Source organism: Amblyraja radiata, chromosome 21 (assembly GCF_010909765.2).
Source record: "Amblyraja radiata isolate CabotCenter1 chromosome 21, sAmbRad1.1.pri, whole genome shotgun sequence".
Lineage (NCBI taxonomy): Eukaryota > Metazoa > Chordata > Chondrichthyes > Rajiformes > Rajidae > Amblyraja > Amblyraja radiata.
In genome coordinates this window covers 19,663,537-19,676,690 of record NC_045976.1, presented here as the reverse complement: position 1 = coordinate 19,676,690, position 13,154 = coordinate 19,663,537, and the positions used below count along the sequence as shown (strand labels likewise).

The window sequence follows — 13,154 nt, the reverse complement described above, 5'->3', positions numbered from 1 at the left end:
AATGCTGGATTTCGGACATAAAATACTGGAAATATTCTGCAAGTCAGGCAGCAGCTGTGGAGGGAGAACCTGGGTAAATATTTCAGATCCATGGCTTTTCATCAGTACTGGAAAAATGAGAAAATTACCGCATTTTAAGTAGGAAGGAGCCAGGAGAATAGAAGAAATGCCTTTGATTGGATGGACCAATATTGTGTTTTTTGATGTAATCTCAAATGCTTTTCTTTTGTTCTGTTCACCACACCCAATCTCTGGAATTTATAGTATGCCTGTTTTCTCACTTTTCCAGTTCTGATGAAAGATCATTAATATGAAATGTTAACTTTCTTCCTCTGCAGACGCTCTGTACCTGCTTCATTGCCTGTACTTGTGCTCACTCCTCTGCTGTGTATTTCTAGCATTCCGTGTTATTAAGGCTTTGAGCGACAATTGATTTGCACCCTAATTCCAGCCCTTTTCCTTTGCTTTGTGTGGCATTTCATGTAGGGCATTTGAATGTGGGCAGATAAGTGGCATGTGGAGCAGGCAAATACCAAGGAGTGGTTATCTTGATCAATAACATCACCATTGCCATTCATTTCCACCAGACAAATAAGCTATGATTGAAAAGCACTTTATCTTCTCTTATATGACATCGACAGATTGTGTGACAAAAACAACCTTGATCTGTGCACCAAGACAAATTTTCCTTATGTTCATCCCCTCTTTCTGCATCATTGCAGTGTAAAACACATGTCGACTCACTTCTTCAATTCTGCTTTTATTGAAGACTGAGAATGGTAGTCCTCTCACAGGAAAGCAGGCCATCAAAGTGCCTAGTACAATTAAAGTCATTGGGGGCACACAAGACAAAGGCACACCCTGCACCAAAAGTCAGACAGCAATTATTTTGCCTCAAGACACCAGTGTAGGAAATCTTAAGGGTATTGACATAGACCTAATCTCGGTGATCTCTACCCCATTATAATGAGAGAAAAGGAATTCACTAATGGCTGTGAAGTAAAATGTTCAGTTTCCAACCCAACTGTTTGAATAATCAAGCAATGCTTGCCTTTGTGTGACATTGCATGTATAGCATTTGCATGTGGGCAGGTAAGTGGCTTGCGGTGCGGGCAAATACCAAGGAGTGGTCATCACCAGGAATCGCAATCACCATTGACATATTCCCTTGCATCATCTGGTAGGGAAATCATTAACTAGATATTTAACTGGAACAACCATGTCTTTATTGTGGCTGCAAGAATGCAATGATTATGACTTATCTCTTGACTAATCAAAGTCCATCCATCATCTAACAAATGCAAGTCAGGAGTGTGATGCAATACCCTTCTCACTTACCCAGATGACCAATCCAGCTCCAAACCCAAAAATAGAATTCATACAGCATTTTTCACATCCTTACACAAGATATCCCAAAGCACTTAACATCCAATGAAATAATTGAGGTGCAGCAGCTGCTAATGTGTTGTGAGAAATATAGCAATAGAAGCCTCAACTACACTCAAGTTCTGGTGCAAACTTTAATGGGCCCCATTAATGTATTGTTATTTGTACAAAATTAAACATTCACAATTATTATGAACACCACTTTAGAACAATTCCTCAAGAATGAAACATCCCTAATATTGACTGGGAGTTGCTTAGTGCCAATGGCTTAGATGGGGCAGAACTTGCAATAGACAATAGACAATAGATGCAGGAGTAGGCTATTCGGCCCTTTGAGCCAGCACCACCATTCAATGTGATCATGGCTGATCATCCCCAATCAGTACCCCGTTCCTGCCTTCTCCCCATATCCCCTGATTCCGCTACCTTTAAGAGCCTTATCTAGCTCTCCTTTGAAAGTATCCAGAGAACCGGCCTCCACCGCCCTCCGAGGCAGAGAATTCTACAGACTCGCAACTCTCTGTGTGAAAAGGTGTTTCCTCATCTCCGTTCTAAATGGCTTACCCCTTATTCTTAAATTGTGGCCCCTGCAGAAAGGAACCACATTGGAGTAAAGCAAACTAAAACATTAATAGGCAGGAGCTCAGGAGGATACATTGGGAGTAGTTGATATTTGGCAAGTCCATATCTGAAATGTAGGAATTGTTTAAAGGCCAGTTGATCAAAGTTGAGAACCAGCATGTTCCAGTAAAGAGGTGGATTACGGATGGCAAAGTAAGCAAATCTTGGATGAACGAAGAGGTTATAAATTTGGTAAGAAAGAAAAAGTAAGCGCACACAAGGTTTAAGAGAATGGAATCAGGCAGGCCCTTTAAGGAATATAAAAATAAGAGAAAAGAACTCCAGCAGGCAATTAGAGGGATAACAGGGGGCACAAAATGGCTTTGGTGAGTCAGATTAAATCCCAAGGCTTTTTATACCTACATTAAACACAAGAGGGTTACCATGGAGAAGGTAGTACCACTCACAGATGAAGGAGTAAAATTGTGCTTGGAATCTGGGGATGTAGGAGAGATGCTAAACAAGTACTTTGCATCTGTTTCACCAAACAGGAAATGAAGATCAGTGTGGAGAACACAAATATGCTAGACTGGAATTTTTCAATCATATAAGCACATTTGATACAAAATTATCTTTGCCTCTTCTCAGCAGAGATCCAGAGAACTATATCCAGAAAGAGGTTTCGTCCATCAGATCTAGTTATGAAAAAAGTTAAGACAATTTTTTTTTTAGCATTTCAATTAATATGCTTGAGGTCTACATGATGTGCTGCACTATTACACTAAATTTAGGGGATTCGTCTCCTTCTCGTTAACATCTTCATAAGTGAACAGACAAGGACATGGCTATATTATAGAATTTGCTAGCTGCACGAAGCAGGAACTCACAAAGCGCATTGCAGTAAACGATTAATCAGTGCGTCCATCATGAAGGAAGGGATGTCAGAATGAGGGAGGGAGTGGTGAGACAGGACCAAGATGTGACCGGTGAAGGAGGGGTGAACGAAGATGGGCAAATAAACCAAATAAGGGGGAGGGTAGAGAAAGAATGCAGTTGGGAGGTAGAGACATGTTTATTATTAGATGACACAGACTTAAGAAAATAAGAGGCAGATGGAGCATGGGGAGGTAGAGTAGAGGAGGGTGGGGAAACCTACTAGAGGCGACAAGCCTCCAGCAGCCGTCTCCAACTCCACCCGGCTCCATCTGCTCATCATCCTTCATTCCTCCGTCCACCAATCACCTCTAGTTCCTGCCTCTCCCCCCGCTCCACTCTCGGTTCCTGAGGCAGGATTTAGACCTAAAACGCCAACAGTTCCTTTCCCACCTTCCAACGGATGCTGCTTGACCTGCTAAGTCCCTCCAGCAAATGGACTGGCTCCAGATTCCAGGATCCGCAGTCTCTTGTGCATCCAAGTTAAAAGAGGATCTGACCAAGGTGGAATGCAATCAGACTGCCAGAAGATAGTTCCATGAAGAGTAGCCCACAAAGCAGGCAAATGAAGGATAGTCAAAACTAGAGCGCGCTGACTGGCTTGGGGTATAGATGAAAATGCTCAGGAAAGAAATAGTCATCAGGTTGTTAATATGAAAGTGAACCAAGTTGAAAGCAGGCAATAGAGTGAAAAAAATCAATATGGAAACAACAATGTAAGGTATTAAGGGTATACATTACAAACATTAATAAATATACACAGGGTTAGCAGTGAGAGCCAAAAAAAATGTATAGGCAAATGTCATTTGATTTGATAAAAAACATAACATTTGATTTCATACAAAAATCCTGCCATATCTTAGGGAAGAATTTGCACGGAATGAAACAAAGACCTGCGGTTGTCTTGATCCGATGACAAAGACGCTAAACCCTTAAACCTAGTTTTCATCCCTATACTCTGGATTGAAATTCCCGTTACTCTGACTGGCGTCTGTCTATGCGAGCCGCTTGAATCACAACAAGTCGCACATGTACAGGGCTCTAAGAAGTAGTACTGTGCATTTTTTCCCCGCCTCCAGTCCACTCCTCCTTTGAGACCACCTATTTCCCGAAACGCTTGGTTAGATTAGATTAGATTAGATATGCCTTTATTGTCATTCAGACCGAAGTCTGAACGAAATTGCAGCAGTCAAACATACAATACAATACAATAAAAAACAACAATAAACACATATTAACATCCACCACAGTGAGTCCACCCAGCATCTCCTCACTGTGATGGAGGCAAAAGTCTTAGGGCTGCAGTCTCTTCCCTCCTCTTCTCCCTCTGCGCTGAGGCGATACCCCACCGGGCGATGTTAAAAACTGTCCCGCGGCTCAATCACCGCGCCCCGGGACTTTCCTTAATCTCTCTTTCGGTTAACATTCACCTTGCTACTCCAATGAAGCACCGCGAGTTGATACTCCAAACAAACTCACTGGGTTTTGCATTGGGCTGACACATTTAAAAAGCCTGTTAAATACACTGTGGACGCGACCGACTTGCTAGAGAGAACCACCGAACCCGGAAAGCTTCAACTCACCTGCATCTCTTTGCCAGCCGGTCGCGTAAAGTTTTAGGCACCTTCACTTTTCTTTCATTTTCCTCGAGGAAACTGTTTTCAGAATAAACGGAACGCGCCACAAAATAGTTGTCAGTGAGATTTTCCGTTGCCGGCATATCGGAGCTTCCAAAACTATCCCGCTCTCCGAATAGGTGGCTGAAAGAGAAGGTGTTTCGATTACAAAATGTTAACCCGCAAGGGGTGGTGCCCTTGAATACATTCCTGCAACGATTCGAAAAGGAAGTTTTAACATTCGGAGGTAGACACAAAATACTGGAGCAACTCGTTGGGTGACGCAGCATCTCTGGAGAGAAGGAATGGGCGACTTTTCGGGTCGAGACCCTTCTTCAGACTATTAACATTCGAGTTTGACATTTTTACTGAAAGTTGCTCAAATTTGGTAGATTGCAATTATTCCCGTGATGTGCTGTGCCGGATATTAATTCTACCACAGAGGAAGAATGGGTGAGGGTGATTTTAAAACTCTCCAAGTGGATGCACTGAACGGCGACCATCTATATCTCCAGAGGGTTTAGAGAACAGCACTTCCGGATAAACAGCTCCCAGCGCAAACAAAAATCGGCGCACATCTGAAAAATCCGGCAATTTCCAGGGAGTTTTCCAGGCAGTTTTCCGGGAAATTTGGAAATCCGGCAATTTCCAGGGAATTTCCAGGCAGTTTTGTGCCAGGACGGGCGGATTCACCAGGACTCTCCGCAAAATAGGCGGAGGTGGTAAAATGGGTATCTTGCCAGCCCACTTCCAGCGACATACACTGCCTCTGAGGGGGGGATTTCCGAACCACTCAAATGTGTTAAACTCTTGTGAGGAAGCCCATGGTGGAGGAAACACAACACACTGCTCCCGCCATGTGACGGCGACACGTGGTCGGCATGAAGCTCCCCTGACTGTCTCCCGCATAAACTTCTAACATCATTCCTGTCACCTTACTCCGAATAAAGTACTTTTAAAAATAACCACACATTTACAGACTTTTAACACAAAAAAAGGCAAGATTGATTTATCGATCCAATTTACCCCGAGGCTGCGCGACTGAAGGTAGTTACTGATTAAAATCTTAGGTAAATATTGAAGTAACGTTCCGCTAAAATCCTCAGAAATACGCTCCGCGCTAAATCAAATATGGCCCAAATTATGAACTCCACAGCAAAATAAAAGTGAATAATAAATTTCTGAATTTTGTTTGCCAGCATATGTTCAATTTTTTTTTACCCCAGTGATCTCGACAGGACTTGTCTCCTGCAGGGCTTCATTGAGAGCGCAGCGTCTCCTTCTGGTTTATATGTTCTCGCATTCTGGGCTTTATTTTTACTGCACACATTGAGCAGTCTGTTCCGGTTTGGGAGAGCTTCTCTACAGCACCCGAGAGAAAACAAATGCAGATTGCGTGCAACAATTAGTAGGTAGTTAAACGGGGTGGGTAGTGGTGACCCCTCGTGGTTTAGTACAGAGATGGGGTTGTCAATCCAAACACGGGGATGACTCTAAGACAGAAAGTATGGTGCCCCAAGGGCAGTTCGGGACTGTACGATGTTGGCTGGCATAACAGGCAGGAAGGTGGAACACGGAAGCCAATATAGAAACGTTTCAAGAGATACACGTATGGTTCGATTGGGTCCGCGGGGGCATTAAGTTATACATGTGCACAAATCCTTGAAACTGGCAGGCTCTGTCGAGAGAGTGGTTTGGAAGACAACCGGGATCCCGTGGCTCATAATTTCATGGGACACTAAAGCAGAGAAGTAATGCTGAACTTGTATAAAACACAGATTTTGAAGGGTTTTGGAGATAGAACGAGTGGGTAAATGGGTAGGAAGGAACTGCAGATGCTGGTTTACATTGAAGATAGACACATAATGCTGGAGTAACTCAGTGTAGGACAGGCAGCATCTCTGGATAGACGGAATGGGTGACGTTTCGGGGGCGAGACCCTTCTTCAGACTTGCTTTTAATGGGACTGCTTTTAGTGGCAAAGAGTCGGTGAGCTGAATAGCTCAGTGCTATGGCAATTCTGTCATTCCACATTAACTGCAGCTATTCACTTGGAAGTAGAAATCATTATGTTGCTATGAACCCAAAATGCAGACACACAAAATGTATGTTCTCATCATAGTTCTGCTCCATCTGCTATGTATTTAAGCATTTATATACTTTTACTAATATATCTCCAGTTTTAATTACTTCATCAAAATTCTAACCTCTACAACTTCTCCATTGCCTCTCTCTGCAGCCTGCAATCAAACCAGGTTCGAGGTTAAATGCCCTAAATATCTCCGCATGTTGAATGAAGTTACTTTATTTTTATATAATTTTTTCGTGAATTGCAATGGATTTTTTTCCTGCATTAAACAATTTAGTAACAGGAATTTACATATATTTAGGTAAATTTAAAAGTTTTTAAAAAGCACCAAATATTTTTTACATATGGTATTATTATATACATTGGTAGCAATAGGTTGCATGGGACATTCCAGAAGACTAATAAATTACATGATGACACATGGATATTGACTGGGTCATTGTTATGAAATATATACATTGAAACTATTTTCATTTCAAGTGGTTCCTTGAGACAATGAGATGATTGCTATTATAAATTCACACAAATTATCTGTTTATTGACATGTGGATACATCTGTAGCCACTTTGATTCAAACATGAGGGGTTGCTGTTTCAATGAATCAGCCTAACCTTTAAGGGTGGTATATTCAAGTCACTGTCTTGGATGCAGAGTATAGCCAAGTTATTGAGTGTAATCTAAGGCTCCATGTGACCTATGCATCCTTGCATTCCAGGAACATCTGTCAATCAGCAATTGTTAAATTAATTTTCATTCTTCTGCTCAATGACAAACTGTTACTGCTACTATACTCTCATTATTCTCCCAAAACTCCTGCTCTAAAAGTAATTTTCAACATCTTCATTAGCTCAAACAAAACTATTGTTTTAATTCAGTTCCTAATGAACAATTTGCATATGCAGGTTAGCATTTCTCTGCTGTAGAAATTAAAGTCACTAATTTTAAAAGCCTGTATAAATAAATCCCCCATGATGACGAAGGGAGTTATTTTTTTTCTGATAAATAATGAAAACTATTTACGCTCAACTTGTAGGAACAGTAGACTCCCAGTTAAGCTTCCTCCTTTCAGGTAATAATTCAGAAAAATATGTGTAAGCTCTGTCTTTGTTGCTACGTAAACATATGTTGTTTATCTATATCTTTGCATTAATAAACTTATTTGATCTCATGATTATGGTCGATACAAGCCTGCTTGAAAATGGCTAATTGAATCTGGCTGTGTTGAGATGGAAAAGTTTAGGAGAATAATTTGCCATTTTCTATTAAAATAAATCACCTTGCCATTTTTAGTAACACTCAATAAATTATCTCCCAAATAAAACAAGATTATTTTGACGCTGTTTACTTTCCTTATATTTTACACCTGACTACATAGATTGGCATCACTGTTCGATATCCAACTGTTAGAAGCACCTATCTTTAACAATGGTACAATTAGTAGGACTATATGCTTGAGTGACTCTACTAGTGAATGAAACAGCATTTCATTTTCCTCTCTTTTTTATTGCCGACCATTTTCCAATCTAACTAGTTAAGTCGCAGTTGATTTAGGATATTTAATATTTCCCAAAAGTCCAACGGATAGGATTTCTAAAAATTATTTTTGAAAATCCAATTAAGGTATATTCAACGGATACACATCAACACGTTTAAATATGCAAGGAATTCTAAATTCAAGCAGATTATGCTGTTCATACAATATTTAAAAACACTTTTATATTTCACTTCTTTGTAATGTCATATGTTCAGACACACAGGAAAAGGTCCTTCTCCCACCTTGTCCATGCCAACTATTGTACTTATCTATACCAGTGCCATTTACTTGTTTGGTCCGTAGCCTTCAAGCCTTGCAATTCAAGTGCTTGTCCGGATGGCCCTTAAATGTTGCGAGAGTACCTGCCTCAACCACCTCCTCAAGCAATGTGTTTCAGGTTCCAACCACACTCTGTGTGAAACAAATTCCCTCTCACATCCATTCTAAACCTCCTACCTCTATCCTTATATCTATGCCCCTTTGTTTTAGACAACTGCACTGTCTGAGGAAGGGGCTCGACCTGAAACATCACCCATTCCTTCCCCCCAAAGATGCTGCCTGTCCTGCTACGTTCCTCCAGCTTTTTGTGTCTATCTTCGGTTTAACCCAGCATCTGCAGTTCCTTCTTGCATTATCTACCCTATCTATTCACCTACTAATTTTGGATATCTCAATCAAGCCACCCGTAAATATCCATCACTCCAGGAAAAATAGAACTAGCCTAATCAAATATAGACACAAAGTGCTGGAGTAACTCAACGGGTCATGCAGCATCTCTGGAGAAAAAGAATGGGTGATGTTTCCAGTCAGGACCCTTCTTCAGTCTGATGCTGCCTGACCCGCTGAGTTACTCCAGCACTTTGTGTCTATCTTTGGTATAAACCAGCATCTGAATTTTCTTGCTTCTACATCTAGCCTAATCAATCTCTGCTTATGATGGAAATACTACTGAACCCAGATAACATCCTGGTGAATATCCAGTACACTCTCTCTGACACAAGCACATCCTATCTGCTTTATGGAGATAAAAAATGCACAATAATCCATGTGTGACCTTCATAAATTCATATTCATAAGTTCTAGAATCAGAATTAGGTCATTTGGCCCATCACGTCTACTCTGCCATTCAATCACAGCTGAATCATCTTTCCCTTTTAACTCCATTCTTCTGCCATCCAGCCAACTTGCTATCCATGTGTAAGAAAGAACTGCAGATGCTGGTAAAATCAAAGATAGACACAAAATGTTGGAGTAACTCCGCAGGTAAGGCTGCATCTCTGGAGAGAAGGAAAAGGCGACGTTTCGGGTCGAGACCCTTCAGCAGTCTGAACAATCCTGCCGAGTTACTCCAGCATTTTGTGTCAACCTGCTAACCATTTTAGTATCTGCCCTTTGATACCATGGGCTTTCATCTTTTGCAGCCTAACGTGCAGCACCTTATCAAAAGCCTTCTGAAAATCAATGTTTCATACAGTTGTAACATGCCATCCCTGCCCTATGGCATGAAGAAGGGATGACCCGAAACGTCATCCATTTCTTCTTTCCAGAGATGCTGCCTGTCCTGCTGAGTTACTCCAGCATTTTGTGTCTATCATGGCTGATGAAGCCAGGCATCACAGATGCTTGCTTTGCCACCATATGTACCTATGCTGCCACTTTCAGGGATCTCTGGACATGTACCCAAGATCTCTCCGTTCACCGCTACTCTTGAGTGCCTACCATTTATATGTATATCCTACCCTTGTTTGGCCTTCTAAATTTCATCAGGTTGAACCTGCCAGAATTAAGTTCCACCTACCATTGCTCTGCTCATCTTTCCAACAGATCTTTATCATGCTGTAAACTAAAACAAGCTCTCTGCCATCTTTAGGAAGCCCCAGTCTATATCGATGGTGCTGAAGTGGAGAAAATTCAGGTTCCCAGGTGTAAACATCACCAACAATTCGCTCTGATTTAACCACATTGATGCTATGACTGAGAAAGCTAAGGAAACTCCAATTTCTCCAGTGACTCTTACCAATTTCTACATATGCACCATGTAGAAAGTATCCTGTTCAGATGGATCACAGTTTGGTATGGCAATTCTGTGCCCAAGACCGCAAGAAATTGCAGGGTGTTGTGAAGGCAGCCCAGTCGATCACTCAAGCCAGCCTAACCCCACCCCCAAAAAATGTCTAAACACCTGTTTTTGCTTCTTCATTCTGGGGTATTGTGTGTAGATTGATGATTAAAAAAAAGAATTCAAGTAATGTCAGAGGGCTGCCCTAATCTAACGATATTTCAAAGACGCTTCCTTGACTATGGTTTAATAACTGCAAAAAAACTTATACTTAAATTCTGGAAAAAGATAACAGCCCCCACAGTGAAGATGTGGATCACAGAAATGACCGAGGCACTACATCTAGAAAAAATAAGGCTTGTCTTGACTGACAAACCAGATCAATTTTCAAAAATATGGTCTCCTTTTATTGAATTTCTTCAACAACATAATGGTTGAACACAAACTCAAAACCGACACTAGGGTCGGGTGAGCGGGCGTATGGAAGGGCAGAGGGATATATCTCCGCTTCTTTCACTCCTTCGTTAGTTCTGAGGTTTTCCTTTTTCGGGTTTTTCTTGAAATTCCTTCTTTTCTTTCTCTTTTCTTCTTTCTTTCCCTTTTTTCCTTTTTCTTTTTTTCCGATCTAGCTATTAGTTCATAAAATGTTAAAACTGAAGCAATACGAAAATGGTATAACTGTTATGTCGATCATTCGCTCTTTGTACAATTGCTTCTAATAAAAATAAATATTAAAATAAAAAAAAAGAATTCATTCCATTTTAAAATAAGGCTATAACATAACAAAATGTGGAAAAAGTGAAGGTGTCTGAATACTTTCTGAATGCACTGTATACTAAAGCTAAATTCCTGGTCTTCCAATCTATCTTGCTGATGTCCTTGACATTTTTTTTTTAACAATCTGCAACTTTCTGCACCTCTAACACCATATTCTGCACTTTTGTTTCTTGCACTACCTGAAGTTTGCTTGGATATTACACAAAATAAAGTTTTTCACTGTGTCTCAGTACATGTGACAATAATAACCCAATACCAATATGCACCACCACAATTTTTGAATCATCTGCAGATCATACCTCCTGCATCCAAGTTGTTAAAGTATATTGCACACATCAAAAGTCCCAGCATCAATCCTTGCAATACACCATTGGTCACAGACTTTATTGTGCACCAAGGCATCATTCATTCCTTTTCATCTTTGCTTAAGTGTAATGTCACTACCAAAGTTTTATTTTAAATTTATATTTCACAGGAAAGATCAGAATTTATATGTATACTTATTTGTCCACAAAGTGAGCGGCCTTGCTGGGCCATTTCAGAAAACATTTAAGATTGGCGGGTCTGCAACCACATGGAATCTAGCTGTGATAGGGCATCAGATTTCCAATCATATAAACCATATATAACATTTTTTATATAACAAACCAGTGGTTTTCTGGTCATCGCATCAGATTAAAGAATCTGATTTAACCTAACACAAAAAAATCAGATTATTAACTGAATTTAAATTCCACAGTGGAAATCCAATTTAAGTGTCAGGATTGTTAACCCTGAATTACTGGCTTGGTAATTTAATTACTGTACCAGCATCACACGAGTATTTATCAACGAACCTATTCACTTATTCACTTCCTGTTTTTTTGCAGATAATAGAAATTATAGTAGAAAAAATCAAATAATTGAAGCATTAAATAAGTATTTTGCATTTGTTTCAACTGTGGAATATTATCATTCTGGAAACCTTGGGAAACCAAGATTCAAATGATAGAGGAATTTAAAAGCATCAAATATTACCAAATAGAAAATACTGTAGAAATTAAGAGTACTATAAATGGATATCATATTCATTATTTGCATTAATCATTACGCTCCAAAATGCCCTAAATTCTGGAAAAATTGATGGTAGCAATTTTTAACACTGCTGTTTAAAAAGGGGAAGTAAAACATATCTATAGATGAGTTGAGTCATTTATTGTCACGTGTACCAAGGTACTGTAAAAAGCTTTTGTTGCGTGCTAACCTGTCAGCGGAAAGCAAAATGCATGATTAAATTCGAGCCATTCACGGTAATCATGTATTATCTTTCCGCTGACTGGTTAGCACATAACAAAAGCTTTTCACTGTACCTTGGTACATGTGATAATAAATTAAACTCAACTTTATGTTTTATTTCCCCTTTTTAAACAGCAGATTACAATGAAATGACAAAGTACTTGTGCTATAACACCAGGATAAGCGCTCAACTAAGAAAACCAAGCCCAAAGCCAAAGCAATATCTAACTGAATATACCAACTTATGCCAAGGACAATAACTAACTCCATATGCAATGGAGTGTGATTGGAATCGACATTGTGATCATGCACTAAAATTTCATATTATTAAGTTGAGTGCCATTTTTTTGAATGGAGTAATTCTGGTTCAATGATAGAGAAATTGTATTTTCTTATTCTAATGGAGTATTTTGAGGATGGAATAAGACGGAGAATGACAGACAACCCCTTTCATTCCAGAAACAATGCTTTCAATTGTATGTTAATGAATTTCTCTGCAAACATATTAGGAAAGAGTAGGGGCATCATGGTGGCACAGTGGTAGAGTTGCTTGCTGCCTTACAGTGCCAGAGTGTAATCCTGATTATGGGTACTTTTTATATGAAGTTTGTACATTCTCCCTGTGACCGCATGGGTTTTTTCCAGGTGCTCCGGTTTCCTCCCGCACTCCAAAGATGCACAGGTTTGTTGGTGAATTGGCTTTGGTAATAATTGTGAATTGTCACTAGTATGTAGGATTGTATTAGTGTACAGAGGTGATGATAGTGTACTGGTCGGTGCGGACTCGGTGGGCCGAAGGGCCTGTTTCTGCGCTGTATCCCTAAACTCTAAAGTCTAAAGATTAAAGAACAAGAAATAAGTTAAGAATAAGTGTTTTTTTTTTAGCTTGACAAGCTTTTAGTGGGCGGGTACACAAGAGCCACA

The 13,154-nt window shown here is 40.1% G+C and overlaps 1 protein-coding gene across 4 annotated transcripts in view; it reads right to left on the bottom strand.

Annotated features, from left to right (window-relative positions):
* slc26a4 (solute carrier family 26 member 4) overlaps positions 1-13,154 on the bottom strand; it is a 72,703-nt gene that overhangs the window by 46,998 nt on the left and 12,551 nt on the right. For all 4 annotated transcript variants that reach the window (XM_033039721.1, XM_033039720.1, XM_033039722.1 and 1 more), the window contains exon 4: positions 4,464-4,643. In XM_033039721.1, coding sequence (XP_032895612.1) covers positions 4,464-4,643 — 180 coding nt within the window. The remainder of the gene's footprint in view (positions 1-4,463; positions 4,644-13,154) is intronic.